Source organism: Muntiacus reevesi, chromosome 10, assembly GCF_963930625.1.
Source record: "Muntiacus reevesi chromosome 10, mMunRee1.1, whole genome shotgun sequence".
Lineage (NCBI taxonomy): Eukaryota > Metazoa > Chordata > Mammalia > Artiodactyla > Cervidae > Muntiacus > Muntiacus reevesi.
Genome location: NC_089258.1, coordinates 72,067,877 through 72,089,830, shown reverse-complemented (window position 1 = coordinate 72,089,830; position 21,954 = coordinate 72,067,877). Strand labels below are relative to the sequence as shown.

Here is a 21,954-nt window from a genome sequence, read left to right as displayed (position 1 = left end):
ATGATAAGTATCAGCTTATCCAAGTCAGCCTTCCCCAGATGCTCAGATCAGGGAACCACTCCTCTCACCCACTACCGGCTGCTCTGCAGAACTCACTGGTGTCCTCCGTGACAGTATGAGGAGAGAGCCAGCCTCTAGAAGGATACTCTCTACATTGACTGAGCACCTTACTTAAGCCAAGGTATTACAAGCCATGTTATTCCAGGTGGTTTCACCTTCACAAGGCCTCCCTGAGATAGATGTTAGTATGTCCATTTTACAACTGTAAAAATTGAGACAGAGAAAAACTGAATTACTAGGTTTTACAGCAATTTTTGGATTCAAATCTGACTTCAGAGCCTCTGAAATTACACACGAAGCTGCCACTCACACTCCGGTGTATTCTGTTTTTAACGGGTAAGGTCTGAGACAGTGATATCTTATGATGTGATGGAGATATAGGTCTAGTTTCTTACACAGTTGTGAGACCAGTTCACTGGATGTACTCCTAATTAAATCATATATACTGGAACTTCCCTGGTGGCTCACTGGTAAAGAATCTGCCTGCCAATGCAGGAGACGGGAGTCTGATCCCTGGTCTGGGAAAATCCCACATGTTGTAGAACAATCAAGCCTATGAGCCATAACTATCGAGTCTGTGCTCTAGAGCCCGTGAGCGGCAATTACTGAAGCCAGAAGACCCTAGAGTTCATGTTCTGTCACAAGAGAAGCCACTGCAATGAGAAGCTCGGACACCACAGCCTGAGAGTAGCCCCCATTTGCTGCAACTAGAAAAAAAGTCTGCACACAGCAGTGAGGACACAGCGCAGCCAACGTAAGTCACATATGCTAAGCTCTAGACCCACGTTGAGGTGATGTGTTCTTATCTGAGATCAACCAGACTTAGACCAGAAGCCAAGGTGCCGGAAATTCAAAGTGTTAGTTGCTTAATTGTATCCAACTCTTGGGACCCCATGGACTGTAGCCCACCAGGCTCCACTGTCCGTGAGATTCCCCAGGCAAGAATACTGGAGTGGGTTGCCATGCCCTTCTCCAGGGGATCTTCCCAACCCAGGGATCGAAACTCGGTCCCCCACATAGAAGGCAGATTCTTTACCATCTGAGTCATAAGATGTCAAAAGTGACTGGTAAGCAGTCAAGTCTCCTGTCTCTCCCACCATCTCCCCATTCTAGCCTGCTTGGGTTTCCACTGCACCATCCTGTCCCTAACTCCATCACTGCCAAGCAGTAAGACTTAGGTATTACTGACAGGCAATTAACAGAAATAAAAGTGACAATATTGACCACAAGAGTCAAGGTAGAAAACTTCATCCATGGAAGTGAGACAGTCCCATTTTTTTCTAAAATAAAAGCCATTTATGTCTCATCCCCATCTCCCAATCAGGAACAGAGTTAGTTGGCAGAAGAAAATCAAATGACTCTTCTGTTTTAAAAATGAAACAGTGCTATTGTTTGACATGATGAATTTTCCTTCCCCTACAACAGAAGACTGCTTCAAGGTGGCAAAGGCAGAGAGTCATTTAGGCTGAGAATTTCATTTTTTCTCTGGTTAACTGGCCCATCATACATCCTCTAAAATCCTTTTACTTATTTAAAATAGAAATAACTCCACTGAATAAAATAACTCCATCTAATAAATAGTGTAATAAATATGCCTGGTAGAGTCATTGCTTCGTAGCTTTGAATAATCAATATTTTAGTTAACTAAATATACATTCCCAAAGCAGGCTGGTTAAAATAGAAAGTTGGGTGACCTGAGACACTGACTACATATCAAAGATGGACACATCATATTCAAAATGTGGGTAGTGGTAAATTGAGGAGCTTCCATGGTGACTTAGTGGTAAAGCATTTGCCTGCAATGCAGGAGACTCAGGTTCCATCCCTGGGTTGGAAAGATCCCCGAGAGAAGGAAATGCTAACCCACTCCAGTATTCTTGCCTGGGAGATCTCATTGACGGAGGGGCCTGGTGGGGTAGAGTCCACAGGGTTACAGAACAGTCAGACATGACTGAGCGACTAAGCAACAATAGTAAATTGAGACCCATTGGTCCTCACGGCAGCCAAGAACTCAGACAGACTCCTCCATCAAACCTGGCATCCTAAGGTGTGAAGACAATTTTGGAGCAGCTCCCAGTGCCGAGAGCCACCCTCACACAGGACGAAAGAACACAAGGGTCCTGCGTGAGTGTGGTCTACGGTCCTGAGGACGCGCTGTTGGGGGCCCTACGCCGCTGACCTTGACGCACTGTTTTGAAGTTGAAGGTCTGGAAGCCACCTGTCAATGCTGAAGAGTCGATGACGTCCACACCATAGTCACTCTGGCTGCGTCTGTACAGGGTGATGCCGATGACCAGCACTGCAACAGCTACCACCGCGGCACCCAAGCCCGAGTACAAGGCGATGTCGCTGGCATTCTCGATGCCTGAAAGACACAAGAGCAATCCTCAATGGCCAACATGGGCTCAGAGCCAAAGAGCCACCCCGGGACCCAGAATGAAACACTATTGGAATTTTTGGAGCTACGGATCAGGCGAAATGATAGATGTGGCTAGTCGCGAGTTGGACACTCCAACAATAATCATGTTTCTAGAAGACCTTGTATAAATCAAAGGGATGCTAGTTAAATAACTTAACTGCATTAAGGTAGCTTACCATGTAATGGAATCTGCAACAGAAGCAATTTTGCAAAGAATATAAGTTTTCAAGGAAAAACAGGCAACTGCTTAATTTGCTTGTTTTAGGAAGTCTTATTGCCCTGCAAAGTTTTTTTTTTTTAATATATATATATATATATATATGTATTTTATTTTTGTTGGAAGACATGAGACCCACATACAATGACAAAATATGGGTGAACCACTCTGCTTGTCTATGGCCTGGGCGCATGCATTCACAGGGAGCATTCTCGGGTGATAAGGCATGGTCTATGAGTCAAGAGACCAGAGCTCAGGAGTATGAACTTGAGCTTTGGCCCACGTCACTCACTTCATCAGAATGCTGACAGTCATCAGGGCATTTACAATCATTATGAGCGACTTTCTGTTGTGAGATATGAAAAGCACTCGGTCCCAGGCACTCTTATGTTCATGGTAAATGTTTTCTGGCACCAATTGAATGCTTGACTCTAGAAGTTTTTTTTTTTTTTTTTTTTTTTTGTGGAAGAGGACTGGTCTCTAAGAGGGTACATGCTGTTTCTCCCATACCTCTCCTACTCCATCCTATTGAATGCATGGGCAAAGCAAAAATAAAAGCGTTAGTTGAAATTTAGCTGGTGGGTGTCTCCCCATCCCCCAAGATAACACTGTAGCTGCTTTCCAACCCTTTTGCTAGAGGTCCTCGGGGTGTGGTTGATTCCTGAGGAGCCTCGGAATGGCTACTGCAATTCAGCATGACATCTACCCAAGAACATGTAAGTCTTGAAGTGTGTTAACAATGGAAGGTGGCAAGTTTTCACTACATAACTGATCTCCTTACAGATTATGTGGTAGGCATACTAAACAGGTCCAAAAGTAATTACTCTGTCACCCCTGCTGGGTTTAGCAGACAAAATAAACCCATCATATATTTACCTTGTAATTGCACAGCACTTGGCCTACGTTCACCGCACCCTAATATGGTACTTACGTTATCAAGTGAGTAAGACTAACCACACTACTAAATTTATTTTCAACAAAGTTAGCGGACTATAAAATAAGGTGCCGCCAAATGAAAGCAGGAACAAGGAAATCAAGCAGAACCAGTTCAGTAATAGGGCGGCCAACACATAAAAATAATTCATGGGGGGAGAAAAACACCGTCATTCTCAAAGAACAGTATCGGAAAGGGCAGAGGGTGATCAGATGCTTTTCATAACAGCAACCCAGCAGGTGTTGAGAAACAGTGTGATCTAGGCTGTAGTTCAGCTTCATGGTGGTCCAAACGGGGGAGGGCTAGGGATGGTGGGGTATCAGTGGTGGTCTTCCCCAGCCCCCCAGATCCACAAGGGTGAAGACTGATGCCACCACCGAAGTTCCAGGGTCCACCTAGGTCATGTGGGGAGAAAGAAGGGGAGTCATCACCCCATTCAGTCTCACCCTCCTCCTATGTTCCTTGGAGGGAGTCATTAGAGGAGAGAGAAGACAGACCACAACAGGCGCAGCAAGCCAGGATGCCAGGGAAAGGGAGAGAACTGGACTGAAACCCATGGGCCTTCCCCCTTCTTCCCTCCAGCTCCTTGGGCACAGCTCACTGATGGCTCCATCATCTTAAAAGGTGTGTCTGGGGAGGATACACCTGCTCGGCAACTGAACACACAGAGAAAGAGCCTGGCCGTGTCCTGCATGCGCCGCTCTGTCACCGAGCTGGCAAAGTAGACCAAAGACATCTTTCGCTTCCCAGGTACGAAAATAGGAAGGACTAGGAGCCAGAGCATGACCAGCGTAAAAGTACTTCTGCTGAAAATGGACCTCACTGGACGTGAAATCCTGACACCAAACTCAGTAGCAGGAACAAGCTGTCTTTGTTCCCCTGGATTCCTATCTTGCTGTTTATGGCATCCACTCTCTTGCTACCCAGGTAACCAGAATTCTCTGTTCTCAAGATACAAGTTCTGTTTTAGGAAAGGACCCTCTGCCTTCAGATGAAGGTATCAACGTTGGATATAGCTCCTTGTGTTTGCTCTCCCAGGAATATGTGCAGAACCTCTTAATAAATACTGAATTACAGAATGTTTAGAAATGAATATGGGGACTTTGGGGTTAGGGTAGGGAAAGAAGGGAAAGAGACTTGGACAAGGATCACTGCTTCCCTAGGAGGCTCACCCTAGCACCTGGTGGGACAGTTTGACCCAGACTCAGAAGTCCATGGGATTCACTTTTACAAGAGCAACCTGTCCTGGGAATTTGAAGTTTCTGCATCTAATGATCTCATTCACTCAACATACACTTGTGACTGGTCAACTGCTCAGAGGAAATGAGGACATCTGGTTGAATTAACATTTGGTCCATATTCTCTGTTGTTTCTTGTCTAAAAGACAAGGTTGTGATGGGACCCCAGTATCCAAGTGCAGCTACAGAGGTAGACATGAATCCTCAAGGCCACACGTGCGCATCTCAAAAGATCTCATCAGTCATCCTTAGAGCTCAGTCTTCTAAAGTTGAGTCACCTACTTCCTTCTTCTTCCTCTTTTTCTCTTCTCTATTTACCTGCTTTTATTTCATCTTATTCTTCCGTTTTTTCCCCTGCCCCACCATTTGCTAATCTTTTTTTCTCCAGGACAGTAGAGGAGGTTTCCCTGTAACATTCCTGTGTCCTTACAAATGTAATTGATTCCTTTTTCATGTGTGTCCAGGACTGGCCCCAGGAGAACCTGAGGTTTAGGCTGGATGTATGTGTCTGCGAGCACATGGGCACTTGGAATGGTGCTACAGCAGAACCCCTCCACATGTGCACGTGTGTATGTGTGCTCACGCTCAGCAATCATTGGAAGAACACCAGAAGTCACTGCTCCCACCTGCTAGCCAAAGGCCCTGTGCCCCTTTCAGATTATAACGATGGGTCCTTGTTATATACCCCCCATCCCTCTAGGCATCTAGGCCCTACCCACCTCTATCTACCCATCTGTCAGCACAGGGCCCCCTCCCTAAGACAGCTGGACTATGCCTCGGCTAGTCCACCAACCCTGCCAACCCCTGGTTCTCTAAACTCTGACATCACTTATGGTTCCTAGAACTCTTTTTGGATCTTTGGATGGTTAATGACCTGAATGCCAAGGCGTCCTACCTGCTTGACACTTGGCACAAGCACTTCTCTGTCATTTCCCCCAGGAATGTGCGAGTCATCCTGTGCAACTACTTGTTGATTGCTCCCTGGACTCAGACCAGCCTGAGGGAGACTGTGGAACCCCTGCCACGGAGACCCTCTTCCTTACAGCTACACACGCACATTTACATCTGTCTGCTCACTCTCACATCTGGGGCTGGTTTGTTTTCTCCAACTCATTCTGAACAAAAAGCTTTGATCAGGCTATTCTGCCTTTGTGGGCATAGGATGTTTCTTTTTTTTTCTGGATTTCTGTTGTACATATCTATGTGTGATTGATGTCTTTCCTGGGTTTCCACCCCTGTTTCCTCTCTCCAAGCACCGTGAAAGCTTTAGGCCAAGTTCAGAAGGACGCAACATGTGGTATTAAAAATTGTGCATGATCTATAGGCTAAAGAAAACAAAAATAAAAACGGTGGGGAAATCTCTTACATTGCAAATTAGTCAGAAACTACAGAGGGATCTGTTCATTGCTGGAAGGAGTGTGAAATATCTACAGAGAAGGGCTGCAAAGATTAATAGTTGGAAACTAGGACCCTGGAAAGGAAATGTTTATGGGTTCATTTGGCCTGGAGAAAAGAGAACTATAAAGTGGCTTGTGGGGATCTTTAATGCATAAAGCGTGGTTCTAAAAAGAAGCTCACAGTAGGTGCCCAACGAACCTTCATTTATGATGAAGTTAGTAACCAGCTCGTCACCCACTCTAACAAGGGCTGAAGAGGAGGACCTGGTCTTTTATTATAGCAATTGGGACTCTGTTAGATATTAAAATGACCTTTTCTACAAGGAGGGTTGTTAAAAAAAAAACAAACTGCGCTGTATTTCTGAGGAAGCTTGTGAAATCTCCTCTAGTTTCTTAAAACCAGCATGACTTGACAATAGCCTGCAGTTATTATATTTTTGGTCAAAGCTGGTGAGAAAGGCTAAGTAACTTTTCAAAGTCCTTTCGAACTTCAGAGTTCAAGGACTAAGTATTCACAAGCTCCTGTACTTATGAATTATAATCATACCTAGTCATTCATAGTGACTTATGTGCCCCAAGGACTAAATTTAAGGGCTGTTTATTTAGTCTGCCTTCCTCTCTTCACAGGACTCTCATTTAAAAGACATATTAATGCCACTTATTCGTGGAAATTTAGCTCAATTCCCATGAGTTTAACTATCATATTAGAATCTATTTTATAGGATTTGATAGCTACACAAAATGAATTAAAGGAGCACAAGAAAATGCCTTTCAAAACATACAGTTAGAGAATGTGGACTGACATGTACACATGGCTAGATTTAAAACAGGCCAACAAAGACCTACTGTCCAGCACAGGGAACTCTGCTCAATGTCATGTTAACAAGCGAAATGAGAAAAGAATTTGAAAAGGACAGATGCATGTATATGCATAACTGAATCACTTCGTGGTACACCTGAAACTATCACAATGATGTTAATCTGCACTATAAAAGAAAAAGTCAAGAAAAACATACGGTATTCTGTTTTTATCTTATTAGATACTGTAGAATGACCACTGCTCTTGTTTTAGGAGGAAAAAACTCATCCACTTGACTTGATGTATATAAGGCAGTGAATTACTAAGGAATTCACACAACAGAGATTCACAAAGAGAAGGCTGAGAGAGACAAAGGAGTGGAAGACAGAAGAATTAGCTGCTCTGCTGGACTCCCAGGAAACAGCTGTCTCTAGCCCAGCCCCTCCTCATCCTGGCCCAGAGGTACAGACAGGACTGTCTGAGGGCTGTAGACATTGAGGGATGTGCCAAAACATTTAACTGCAAGCTAACACAAAACAGAAGTTATTGTTCGAACTGTTCATACTTGTCGTAGAGAAACCATATTTTTTCTTGAAAAAAAAAAAAAAAAAAATCAGAAAATAGCTTTTAAGTGGTCAGCTCTGGTCAACCATGGTGAGCAGTTCTGATGATACTTTCATTGCCTAGAATCTCATAATCCCATCACCAGTCGGCATCTTGACTTTTCCACCTTGCCATCCTCCAAAACCTCCTTGTTGTCATTAACAACGACAGCTGCACACTCTTCAAATAGCACTTACCGTATGCCAGGCACTGTTCTAGTCTTTTATTTACACTGATTAACTCATTTTAATCCTTCCAACAAATTTGTAAAAAGGCGCCAATTTAAATATCTAAACTGAGGCCAGAAAATCACTTGTCTTGCCCAAAGCCTCATGACTGGTAAGCAGCAGAGCTGGGATTCAATCTGAGGCAGCGTGACTCCAGAATCGATTCCCCGGCTCACTGCCTATCCCGGTGTGAACCTCTGCCCTGGTCGCACCGCCTGATACTGAAAGTGGCCACAAGCCCCTGTGTCCTCGTCTTCTGCGGTAAGAGGCCGACTCAGAAGTTAACGGCTGGGAAACGTGAAGACGTAGAAACAAAAATTGGCTGCTGGGCTGGGGAACTGCTAACAATTTAGACTCTGAATCGGCCACCTGGCAGACTCACGGCACTACCGGTTCCCTAAAAGATACAGGTAAATACCTGACATGCGGGAAGCAGGCCCCCCCAGATGAAAACTGCTGACCACAAGAACACAGGCCCCAGCCCAGCTGGAACCATTAGGTTGATGATGCTGTTTCCTTCTCACCTCACCACCAGCCAATCAGAAGAATGTCCATGGGCTGATCATGTCCTCTTTGAACCATGACTATACAACTCCTCACTACCCTCTCCAGGACAGGGCATGCAGACTTGAAAGCATTAGCCCACTGTGGCCCCCTTCGCCTGGCAAAGAAATAAAGCTTTTTCTATTTCACCCAAAACTCTGCCTATGAGATTTAATCCAGCATACAGTAAGTCCTGACATATGAGCCTTCAAGGTGTGAAATTTCAAAGATGCAAATGTGCCCCGTATGCCAGCTATTGCACTGTAACACTATATTAGTACTTTCTAAGGTACTGTACTGAAAGATTAAAACAAATATTCTCTTTATTTTTGGTACTTGTTTTTTATGTGCTATTTGTGTGAAAAATATTATAAACCTATTACAGTAGACTACTATATAGCCGATTGTATTAGCTGGGTACCTAGGCTAACTTTGTCGGACTTACGAACAAAGTGGACTTACAAACATGCTCTCGGAACAGAACTCGTTCGTATGTGGGGGACTTACTGTACGGAGGCTGAATTTCAGCAACAAAACCTCTTGATGGCAAGGGTAACCCAGTAATGGAGCCTTAAGCTCGTGTCTGCTTCTCTGAGAACTGCAGGTGTGATCATATTCTCATGCTCACAACCAAATCTGTTTGCCACAGACGTATTCTATGTCTTCTTTTACAGATGACGGTACAGGTTTGGATAGGGTAGAGGCTTCTTCATGAGAAAATGGCAGAGGTGGGGTGTGGACACCCACCTGTCTTCACTCCCCAATGGTGTAACCATTACAGGATGGCTCCTCACCTCTCCTCCCTCGCTGGGTCAACCAGCCCTGCTGGAGGAACCCACCAACTAGACTGGTGGGGATCATCAAAAACCCAGTGCTCTGCAAACTCACTTGGGCCTTCTCTGCAGCCTAATAATTACTGTATTCATGCCCCATGACCAAGAGCAGTTCTTTATCAACACAGTTACTCTGAACTTGGCTTACTTTCTTCGTCACCTCTGCTTTCTCACTGCCCGTTTCTCCATGAGTCCCCTTCCCTCCAACACACACAAACCCTCCCCCGAAACTCAAAATTCCTCTGCGCCATCCTGTGTTTTCCTTTCCCTTTCCCTGTTCCCGGAACAGCTGCTGCTCCTCCTCCGTGTCAGGCCGGCTCTGGTCCGCCCTCTCCCGCCTCCGCAGGGACCTGGCCTCATTCATTATTCCCTTTCGGTCTCGCATCTTTCAACTTTGCCTCCACACCTGCGCCTTGCCTTCTGGCCTCCAAACCACGGCCTGGTCTCCCTAATCACCTCTACCCCAATCCTTCTCCTGACTTACTCTCTGATAGGTCTCTGAAAGAGGCAGTCTTTTTTCATATCCATGAAATTCTAAGCTCTTTGTTGAAAAGAACTACAAAAAGCACTTTTTAAAACATCAAACCTTTCTTGATCATAATTTCCCTAACCAGTTAACCTCTATCCCTGTTGAAATAAAAGGATAAACAGAAAATACACACAGGATGAGGAAGTGTTTTAGAAACTATAAAAACCTATACCACACCAAGAAAAAATTTATCCTTCAACTAAGCCAACATATATGATATTGTACACATGTGGAATAAAAAATGATACAAATGAACTTATATACAAAATAGATCCATAGACATAGAAAACAAACTTATGCTTATGAAAGCGGAAAAGGGAGGGGATGGGATAAATTAGGAATTTGAGATTAACATATATACACTACCATAGATAAAATAGATAACCAACAAGGACCTATGGTATAGCAGGGAACTATACTTAATATTTTGTAATAACCTATAAGGGGAAAGAATCTGAAAAACAAAAGACATACATATATACACAAGTGAGTCACTTTGCTGTGCACCTAACTAATGCAACATTGTAAATGAATTATACTTCAATAAGAAAATACACAAAATTAAAAAAAAATAAAAGTAACCACTGTCGATAGTATAGTTGAGATCTTTCGGGAAAAAAAAAATGTAAATTTCCATTTTTTTTTTTTTTTTTTTTTTTTACCATCCTTACTGTAAAAGTTATATAATCATTATTATATTTCCATATGATTTCCTTTACTACGTTGCCTTTTTTCCCCACTGTAACTGTAGATCATTCCCCATTGTAGATCCCCCCCCAATACCTTGTAGATCATTCCTATCAGAACGTACAGACATGCTTTACTTCTTTTCACATGGGCTCAGCCCACTGCCAGGCTCTATCATGATTTAACTTGTTCACTATTTCTATACATTTCATTGCTCTTTTATGCTATTAAATTCTGACTTTTGCCCAAACCACTGTTTCCTTGTCAAGCTTGTTCACAACCACTCTATCAGACAGTGCTAACTACTACCTTGATGACAAACAGTCTTGAAAAAGGGTCTCTTGCCTCGACTCCTGTCTGAAGTCCTCATCCTATATTTCCTCTTGCTCGATGGATATAACCACCACACCACTGTGCGTTGTGCTAACATTTCAAATTTGCCAGCTGATTTATAAGGTCACCGTTCTTATCTCTTCAAGTATTTTCTTGAATTCCCTTTTTCTAGTAATGACATCATCAGGCTTGAGCCTGAAGAGTCACATTTCCTTTTCTGCCCATCGACCCCTTCCCCAGATGACTCACACGCTTTACCGAAACATCCCCAGTGCCTCTCACATCTCAGTTTCGATAGGAGGCACCCACTCCGCAGAGCCTCATCTACCCTGGTACCCAGGCCCCAGTCTCTGTTCATTCTGAACTGTTAAACCCATGGGTTACTCTCCCCAAACACAGTTCTGGTCCTGCCACTTCAAAACCTATCAATGACTCTTGAGTAGGCGTCGAGTTCACTCTAACAGAGACTTTCCTTATGGCTCAAGATACTTTCTGCTTTGCCCCATCCTAGTTTTCAACTATTTTTGCTCATTTCTCCTCTATATGGACCCTCCAACTTCTGCTTCATTGACTATGCTAAAGCCTTTGACTGTGTGGATCACAACTAACTGTGGGAAATTCTTAAGAGACAGGAATATCAGGCTACCTTACCTGCTTCCTGAGAAACCTATGCCAGTCAAGAAGCAACAGTCAGAACCGGACATGGAACAATGGACTGGTTCAAATTAGAAAAGGAGTGTGCCAAAGTTGCATATTGCTACCCTGTTTCTTTAACTTCTATACAGAGTACATTATGTGAAATGCCAGGCTGGATAAAGCACAAGCTAGAATCAAGACTGCAGGGAGAAATATCAATAACCTCAGATATGCAGATGACACCACCCTTATGGCAGAAAGCAAAGAGGAACTAAAGAGCCTCTTGATGAAAGTGAAAGAGAAGAGTGAAAAAGCTGGCTTAAAACTCAACATTCAGAAAGCAAAGATCATGGCATCCAGTCCCATCACTTCATGGAGAATAGATGGGGAAACAATGGAAACAGTGGCAGACTTTTCCTTCTTGGGCTCTAAAATCACTGTGGACAGTGATGGCAGCCATGAAATTAAAAGACTCCTGCTCCTTGGAAGGAAAGTTATAACAAATCTAGACAGTGTGTAAAAAAGCAGAGACATCATTTGGCCAACAAAGGTCTGTATAGTCAAATCTATGGTTTTTTCAGTAGTCATGTATGGATGTGAGAGCTGGACCATAAAGAAGGCTGAGCACAAAAGAATTAGTGCTTTTAAACTGTGATGTTGGAAAAGACTCATGAGAGTCCCTTGGACAGCAAGGAGATCAAACCAGTCAATCTTACAGGAAATCAACCCTGAATATTTATTGGAAGGACTGATGCTGAAGCTCCAATATTTTGGCCACCTGATTCGAAGAGCCAACTCACTGGAAAAGACTCTGAAGCTGAGAAAGATTGAGGGCAGGAGGAGAAGGGGGTGACAGAAGATGAGATGCTTGGATGGCATCACCAACTCAACGGCCATGAATTTGAGCAAACTCCGGAGATAGTGAAGGACAGGGAAGCCTGGCGTGCTGCGGTCCATGGGGTCACAAAGAGTTGGACAGGACTTAGCAACTGAAGAACAACATGGGCCCTACTCTTTAGGTGAATCTGATTATAGACATAACTCAAAGATATTATGGGTTCACTTTCAGACCACTGCAAAGAGCAAATATCATAATACAGACAGGCACAACTTGTTTGGTTTTCTGGTGCATATAGAAGCTATGTTTATACTATACTGCACTCTGTGAAGTGTGTAATAGTATTATATCTAAATAAAACAATGGCTATACCTTAACTAGAAAATACTTTATTGCTAAAAAATGGTAGCTATCATCTGACAATGCAGAGCTGCCACAAATCCCAACTTGTTAAAAAAAGAAAAAAAAAAAACAAAAACAACAACAGTATCTGCAAAGCACAATAAAATGAGGATTGCCCAGATCCATTTTCTTCAAGTAGACTTTGTACTTCAGTAGATTTCTTTTTTTTTTTTGTTCAGATGTTTTACTTTTACTGAAAGGCTCCCTCCTCCAATATTTGTTTTAAATCTAACCATTCTCCCAAGATTGACAGTACAGATAATCTATTTAATAAAATGTTTCTTGAGAATGCACATTCAGACATGTTTTATTCTTTTCAGTAAAGTTGCCAGATTAAGCAACTACAAATATGACACAGTTAAATTTGAATTTCTGATCAAGCATGTATAACTTGAGTAGAAATATTTCTCATGCCATATTTGAGACACGCTTATGTAAAAAATGTATTCATTGCTGATGTGAAATTCAAATATAACCAAGGGTTCTCTATTTTATCTGGTAATTATACCTCTGGATTGCAAAAGAACTGTCTTTTTCCCCATCAGGAAGACCAAGGTAAAATGAAGAGTCAAAAAGCAGGATTTGAAATCCAGCCCTTGAGAAAATGACTTCACTTTCATTTTCTACTCTGGGAATTCAAGATATAAGTTCTAACTTTGAATATAGTAATACGTGGGGAGATGGGACCTGTGAATTCACATTTTTAGCAAGTCCCCTGAGTTACTCTGCTGCTGAAGAACATTTTGTTCTATCACTTATTCACTGTGCCTGAGATTAGTTCCAAGGTATTTAATGGAGGAAACTTCATCATGTCCAGTAAGGTCAATGATATTCTTAAACATGGTCATACGAAAAGGCATACACTTATGATGGAATAACAATTAGTTAATAAAAAGATTACAAGCAGTAAGAAAATTTCAAATGTTGCACATATGCTCGGGTTGAACTGATTCACAGTAGGAATGATTCTGAAGGACAAAGAAGTCACGCAATTTGGGAAAATGCTATATTTATGTAATGGAAAATAATCAGCAGGAGATGAAGAAAAATGATGGGTAAAATAGAAAAAAAATTATCCTGTAAACCACGGCTAGAAGATTAACATTGATGCCAGTCACCTAATGTTAGCTTAAAGACCTAGAAGTCTACTGAGATTTTAAAGATACTATGGTTCAATGTGGACTTCCCAGGAGGCTCAGTGGTAAAGAATCTGCCTGCCAGTGCCGGAGCCACAGGAGATGTGGGTTTGACCCTGGGTCAGGAAGATTCCCTGGAGGAGAAAATGGCAACCTGCTCCAGTATTCTTGCCTGGAAAATCCCATGGACGGAGGAGCCTGGTGGGCTACAGTCTAAAGGGTGATGAAGAGTTGGACATGACTGAGTAACTAAGCAAGCCCACCTGCATGGTTCAAGGTCGCAGATAGTTCTGTGTGTTCAAGGTACCATTCGGGTCTATACAGCCTGAAAAAGAATGTCCAACCTGCCAGTGTGGACTCTGCATCTTTCGAGGAGTTCTCTAACCTAAGAATGTGTATTCCCAGAATCCACATGATTCCACTATGGATGAAAACAGTGTACTTGGGGGAAAAGATGTAGAATGGATTAAGTGTCAATAAGGCGATGAGAAATACCTAATTTGTAGACTGTAAGGATATGTTGGAGAAGGAAATGGCAACCCACTCCAGTATTCCTGCCTGGAGAATCCCATGGACAGAGAAGCCTGGTGGGCTACAGTCCATGGAGTCGCAGAGAGTCAGACACGACTGAGCAAGTAACTCACAAGGACACATGGGGGTCATTCTTTGATAGAAATGATTCTGGGAAACTTCCCATTTGGACTTTCACCCAGCACTGGGCACTGAATAGATGATTATTAAAAACTGCCTCCTTACTTCCCCTCTTCTCAAATCATTTGTCATCTTCTACTTTGTACTGAAGTTGTAGGGAAGAAACATTTCTTATTGTTTCCTTCACGCTTCACAGGGCCAAGACTATTTATACAGAATAATTGTGCAATAAATATCTACTACACGAATGAGTTAAAATAAATACATAAAAGCAAAGTCTTTATTTTCACCTTAACAATAAAAGACTCAGTTAGCAGGAGTTAGCGGGAAGATGTAAGACCATAATAACAAGTATGAATTGGACATCTAATACATACTACTGCGTGCATGCTCAGTTGCAAGTCGTGTCTGACTCTTTTGTGACCCCAGGGACTATGGCCCAACAGGCTCCTCTGTTCATGGGATCTTCCAGGCAAGATTACTGGAGTGGGTTGCCATGCCCCCCTCCAGGGGATCTTCCCGATCCAGGGACTGAAATCATGTCTCTTGCATCTCCTGCATTGGCAGGCAGGTTCTTTACCACTGTGCCACGTGGGGATGGTGGTAAATGTCACAAGCATAAGGGTGAACAGACCCTATACTGTCTACCAGATGGCCGGAAGGATGTCTATCAGAGAGGGAATTCGGCCTAGGATAAGTGCAATGAACATACAGGATAGAAATAAGGAAATTGCTTGACAATCAGCCAATAAGAGGAGTAACTAACTCAGACTTTAGGGGCTTTGCAGAGGCAAGACTGAAGCCTGAAGGAAGGATTCATTCAACAGGGTAAGACTAGGTGGAGGGAAAATTTTCTGGCAGACGTTAACAACATATAAAGAACTACCTGCCCAAATGAACCCAGGGTGTTCAGAAAACTAAGAAGCTTTGTTAGGTGGAAGAATATAGGAAGTTGATAGGGTAGAAAGGGAAACACCTAATAATCAAGCAGCTTGAGAGAAGCTGATTATGACTCAACAACGCCATCTGAGGCCAGATCCCATAGACAGTAAGTACCTTGTACTTTATCTTAAAAGTAATGGTCAGCTCTTGAAAAGGTTTAAACACGGAAGCGAGGTGACCAGAATTGATGTTTTTTTTAAAAGATCAGATAAACTGACGTCAGCCAACTCCAGATACAGGAAGCAATGACAGAAATCCCGGTTAGGGAGAAAGATGTCCTGAATGCTCAGGTTTTGTCTCGGACATCGTTTCCTTTTACTTGGCTTTTCGCTCACTACGCTGGCTGCTGCTTTTCTGTCTCCTGCGCAGTAACTTCTGACCTGCCCTGTATCTCAGTGTGGATGTCTTTCAGGGCTGAGTCCACAGATGTGTTCTCTGTTCACACTCATTATCCAGTGACCTCATTCAACCTATTGGTTTTAAATATCATCTGGACACTGACAAGCCCCAGATTTATGTCACTGCCAGGATTCTCCTCTGACTTCCAGACTCATATATTCAACTGCCTGTTTAAGAAGTATGTTAAATGTAGCATTTATAACACCAAACTCTTGAGCCTCCCTCCAGATATGCTAAACCAAGTTCGCTCCAGATCAGTAATGGCAAGCCCATCCTTCACGTTGCATACAAGGTTTGGAATCATCTCTAATGCTTTTCTTTCTCTCATACTCTGTATCCAATCCATCGGCAACTCCTTTTGACTCTGCCTTCCAAAGATATCCAGATTCTGGACCTTTTCTACAATTTCCAAGGCTCTCTATCTGACCCAAGCCACAGTCATCTTGAATGTAGGTTATTATAAAAGTTATATTGTAATAGCCTAGATTATTGGAATAGACTTGTTATAATAGATCATTGTAACAGATCTCCTTGTTTCTGCTCTGGTTCCCTGTATGTTTACATTCCACGCAGTGGGTAGAGTTTATATTTGAAAATATTAGGTCATATTACCATGAATAAACACCTTCAATAGCTTTCCATCTCATGGTAAAGGTCAAAGTCGTTACCATGGCCTATAATACACTTGGTACTTTTCCCCCATGCCCCACTTCTTTGATCTGAGCTATTATGCCTCTTCCTGTTGCCACTCTGCTCAGATACCCAGCCTAATTTTTCCTTGGATACCGCAGCAGGCTCCCATCACACGGCCTTGGCATCCCACTCTTCCCTTGCCCTGGATGTACTCCTCCCAGATCTCCAGAATGTCTGTTTCCTTGCTTTTCTTCAGGTGTCTTCTTAAAGGTGACTTTACCGCAGAGACTTTCTCTGGACACCTTACACAAAAAAGCAACTTTCTCTCCATCCCTGTCTGAGCCTCTTTTGCTTTACTTCTCTTTAACGACACTTGTCACCACCTCCATGGCACTCAACCCTCTATATATAATTTTCTGTGCTTTTTTCCCCCCACCTCCCTCACTGGATCTGCAGGCTTCACGGGAGCAGAAACTGTATCTGGCAGGCTCAGTACTGATTCTCCACCACCTAGAACATGTCCACGCCCATGGGGTATACTCAATAAAAAGATGCCAAATGGAGGGAGGGGGATGGAAGAGAGAAAATGGAGTGAGTTGGTGAACTTGATCTATCTGCGTGGCAGAATGGTTAGATGGTGGTGATTCATTGAGTACTGAGCTGGAGAAGGGAGAGGAAAAAGACAGCAGTCTAGGAGGCTGTGGAAGTGTGGGACCCTACCGAGTTGAAGGCATAGCATTCCCTGAATGAGAGAAGATGGGAGGAGGCCTGGGTTAAAAACAGAGGCAGAGAAGGATGCATTCAGTTTTGAAAAAGCTGATATCCGGGTAACTGGGAGACATTCAACTGGTGAAATCCCGGAGGTAACTGACTCTGGACCAGTGAATGGGATTTGTGCTTAGTGTGTGTTTCTGTTAGTTACCAAACTAGTGGGAAGGAGATGGAGAAAGAATACCTTCTGAGCTATTTTCTAGGGGGTACCTGAAACCTTTTCATCCCTAAGGTGAACTTGCTGAAACAGCCGCTCCTTGAGGAGCCTCTCAGCGAAGCCTCATTCCCAAGCCTCCGGGAGTCTCACTGTCTGCATGCGACCATTTTTCAGCCTGACTCCGGGGGTGCGTGTTTGCCATTCAGAACCTACTATATTTTACTGCACTTCCTGACATTGTTACACAACATTTATTGAAAGCACATTTGATGGTAATGAAGTTTCTATTAACTATGATTAAATCTCATAAAGCACCTGAAGATAATTTAAGATGTGCAGAAGCAGAAAATGAAACATTCGGTTTAGTACATTAGGAAATGTAATTGATTAAATTATCTCATTTACAATAAGTGCTTTCATGAGCGATGCCGAGCACAGATTTCCCCCAGTTTGTCATTATGATTTGCCGACAGATACCTTCAGACTTCACTTTCTTTTCACACCTCCCCACGACTCAGAGCCGGTTCCTCAGCCCGCCTCACACGAATCTGTGCGGGAGGCTCTGAGAGATGGGTTCCACCCGCCCCGCCGTGCAGAGGGTCACGTGCACGGCTATATATAGGGAAAGGTTGTTTCTCAATTATCTTCATAATTGACTTTGATTTTGCATCAGTGATGATTCATGGAGTCTTCAACGAAGCCCCCCTTTCACTGAACAAAATCGCAGCCGGCCTCCCTATGATGCACTCCTACCCATGCAGCCTCCAGAACCCTGATCGGATGCCTCCGGGAGCCTTCTGTAGCCACATTGATTCTGCTAAGGTTTTATTTTTAGAAAATCACAAATTAAAACAGTTTAAGCGAGTCTGCGGCAGTATCCACCAATTAAGCACGGTGTGCAGGAGTGAGAACCCCAAGCAAAAACTCATTCAGGAAGTCCCGGAGGACCAGAAATAGCTACTGGGGGCTTTCCGGCTGGATGTACAGATGTAACCAAATTAGGACAGCACTGGACTCACAAACTAAGCGTGAAATTAATTTTTAAGAAACACACATGCAGGGTTCCCCGGTGGCTCAGCGGTAGAGAAGCCACCGGCCATTGCAGGAGCCACAGGTTCGATCCCTGGTCCGGGAAGATCCCGTATGCCGCGGAGCAACTCAGCCTGTGCACGCCAACTGTTGAGCCTGTGCGCTAGAGCCCGGAAGCCGCAACGACGGAAGCCCTTTCGCCTTACAGGCCTTGCTCCACAACAAGAGAAGCCACCGCAACGAGAAGCCCGCTCACGGCAACTAGAAAGTAGTCCCCGCTCACGGGCAACTGGAGAAGACCCAGCACAGCCGAGAAATAAATAAAATAAAAATATCTTTAAAGACATACACACATTTTGGCTGCCACATGGCTACCCATAATTTTGCTTCTGCTACGCACGGGGACCAGGGGATGGGGCGGGGTGGGGGGCGCTCTATGATCAGGAGGCACTCGGGCGGGGGTGGCGGGGACCCCACTTACTCCAGGGAAACCCTGGGGTCTTGAACAGATGGACACTCATCGACCTGCTCCTTCTCCCTCTCTCTGCATGTGCACACACGCAGACACACACACACACAAACACAAACAACACACAACCAGGTTTCCCCATCGTCTATCTTCCTATGAAGTTCCAAATCCATCATGCAGGACTTGAAAGCTGCTGCCTAACCCCCAATGATGACTTTATGGGCAGCAGACGGCAGGTCAAACAAGAAAGCTTGTTTCTGTTGTTCCGGAAGTTCTCAGACTCTGGAAGTCAAGGCATCCTTCTATCTCAAGCCTGCCTGAAGCAACATCTGAAGTAGGAAGATCACAGCTTTGCTGTATCTTTTTCTCTCATGCCTCCGGACCCTTGCTCCCCAGATACCAATTTCTGTCTATCTTCACAGGGTCTTAATTCGTTCAAAGAAGGTGGCTAATAAAAGCTGTTAAGTCTCCCAAGCTATTTGAATTTTAATACCCTAGGATTTAAAAGATCAAAAGCCATTCAGTTTAGACTAAAATGGGACTAGTATTGACTAGTATTAGTCAAGAACGTCTTTCACAAGCTTTACAGACCAAACTCTCCTATTGCTTAGAGCTACACGGCTGAGGCCCTTCCATGCGGACTTTGGCGTCTATATGACACCCTGACATACTTTACATATTTCTGAGAGTCACTGGGGGAACATATTAAAATGTAGATTCTTCAGAGCTCTCCCTGCCCCTGTACCAGGGATTCAGATTAATTTGTTCTATTTTTTTTGCAGGGTCATATTAAGCTTCCACCATACCCCAAGATTCTGATGCATGTGGTTGCTTATCTAAGTTTTGAGAATATTTTTCTAAGACACTGGTTCTCAATCCGAGCTTCACATTGAAATCCCCTAAGGAGCTTTTAAAACTGAGGATTCCTGGGTTCTAAGTCCCTTCTTCTCATGTGATTTCTCTGGAGTAACAGCCCAGGAACTGGGATTTATAAAAGGCTTCCAGGTGGCCCCCAAGTTCAGCCAGGTCTGAGCACCATGAGGCTGAAGGTGGAGCTGCCAATCATCTGAGCTGGGCTTCTTTCCCCAAATCGGGTGGATGCCGAAGAAGAAGGGAAGGCAAAGGCCTCGCCAGGAAGCAAGCCAGTAGACAGAGAGCTCCAGGCAGCATCCACCCCCATTAGGTTCAATTCCTGGCCATTTCACTGTGGCTCTTAATCTAATCAGTTGCCATGGATTTCAGGGTTCATCTCTCAGGCGCCCCTCCCACTCCTAGATGGAAAGTTCTGTAATCAGGCTACTGCCCAAGGGTTGCTCTTGTGAAAGCCTATACTGACAAATATTTATAAATTTTAATGAGATAAATCTCAGAAATAAGAGTCCTAGATGACATCTGTAGAGAAATGGACTGCTACCGGCAGACAGAATCAAAGCAGAGATTTAATCTGAAGGAGGGGAGGGGCGTGCATATTTCTTTTCCATTTTAACCTCTGATATGTGACTCCAAACCCAACAAGAAGAAACCTCCCCCCAAGAGCCCTGGATCTTTCGTAGGAACTGCAATTCCATTTGGCTCCTAAACAAATATAACAGTAAAGCAGCAAATATGAGAACAAATGATATCCGCAAGAGGAAAAATAACTTACTTTGGGGTTTTATTTCATGAAGAGGTTTTTTATCTAAAAGAAAGAAAGAGAAAGAAAAAAAAAGAAAGTTGCATTTAATAAATTCACACGGAGCAGATATATATTCTACATTCCTTCACGTCTACCTCTATAAAGGAAACACTTTCTTTCTGCAGACACTATGGATTATGTTGTTCCTATTTTTCCTTTTCATTCTAATTTAAAAAAATTTTTCTCTTTGGCAGTATTTTTTCTAGGATGATTGCTTCATTCTTTTAAAGTAAAATTCCCTCAGGCTTACTAGAGTTTCTCTCTGTTGCATTTGCCAGATTCTTATCAGCATGATGAGAGCAGTGAGCTTGCAGCCTGCCCTGTTTTATATCCAGCCAGAAGTCTGCTCAGGTAAGGAATGCTATTTCACTACATATGATGGTGGAAAAATGATCCATGAATAAATATTTAAAGGGATCCTGCATTGGTTTGCAGTTATCATGGCCTGGGTAAATAGTTCCAAACTCTGCTGTTTTTTTTTTTTCTTTCCTGTTCTTGTTGGGTATAGATGCAGGATAGTGTGTTGAAGGTTTGTTTTTAAGAAATTATGCTTTTTTGTTTCAGATCTCAATTATCTGTTAAAATGCGGATGATCTTAATGGAAAGGTGTCCTTCTGATCCTGGTATTGAGCAGGGCAGCGGTCAACTGAGATAGATACAGAGAAGAGACACTCAATCTTTTCTAAAGTGAGCGAGACATTTTTATCCATTCTTTTCACGTCCCTTCATCCACCATCCTCCTGCCATGTTCCATCACTAAATAATTCTGCAACCATCTTGCAAATCACTTGGAGACACGGTACCTGGGACTCTGTCTGCCTTACTCCACAGTCCTCCCACTGGCCACTGCCCTGCCCTTGGTCCTGTCCCAGGCCAACACGACTCTACCACAAGGCAGAAACCCGGGACGACTCTGCTTCAGACTCTATGTTAAATTCCAGAGGATCTGCAGGGCGCCCCAGCCCTCTCATCGGTGCCTTCTTAGGGTGTCGATGGAACACCATCAGACGGCAAACACAGGGGCTGTTGCTAACATTCAGAGAGTGCCAGAGAGGAGGGGTCCTTGAAAGGTCACCCTGGGTACGCTCCTTCCCGTTAGCCTGAAGGCAAGCCAAGCGGGGTGAGACACTGTCATTCTGGATTATGTTTTGAACGGAATCAAATCTCACACAGTACACATCTGAGAACTTCGTAAATATTATCTGGCTGGCTGCACCTTAACCCCTCCCAGGCAGACAGGCATAGTGAGGCTCCAAATCCTTCACGGAGGATCTCTTACCCTAACCCGCTTCTGCACTGAAGACTGATTTTGACAGAAAACCCTTGCCGTGTGCTTCAGGTACAACTCTTGTGTATTTTGTCACCTGTTTTGTGATGGAAGTGGCTTTTAAAAGTTG

At 43.6% G+C, this 21,954-nt stretch overlaps 1 protein-coding gene across 3 annotated transcripts in view; it reads right to left on the bottom strand.

Annotated features, from left to right (window-relative positions):
• Positions 1-21,954, bottom strand: part of UNC5D (unc-5 netrin receptor D) — a 607,527-nt gene that overhangs the window by 78,684 nt on the left and 506,889 nt on the right. Inside the window, exons 8-9 of one of the 3 annotated variants that reach the window (XM_065947397.1) lie at positions 20,528-20,560; positions 2,240-2,425 (exon numbers count right to left, since the gene is read on the bottom strand). In XM_065947397.1, the coding sequence (XP_065803469.1) occupies positions 2,240-2,425; positions 20,528-20,560 (219 nt within the window). The remainder of the gene's footprint in view (positions 1-2,239; positions 2,426-20,527; positions 20,561-21,954) is intronic. The other 2 variants (XM_065947399.1, XM_065947398.1) reach the window with 2 other exon arrangements.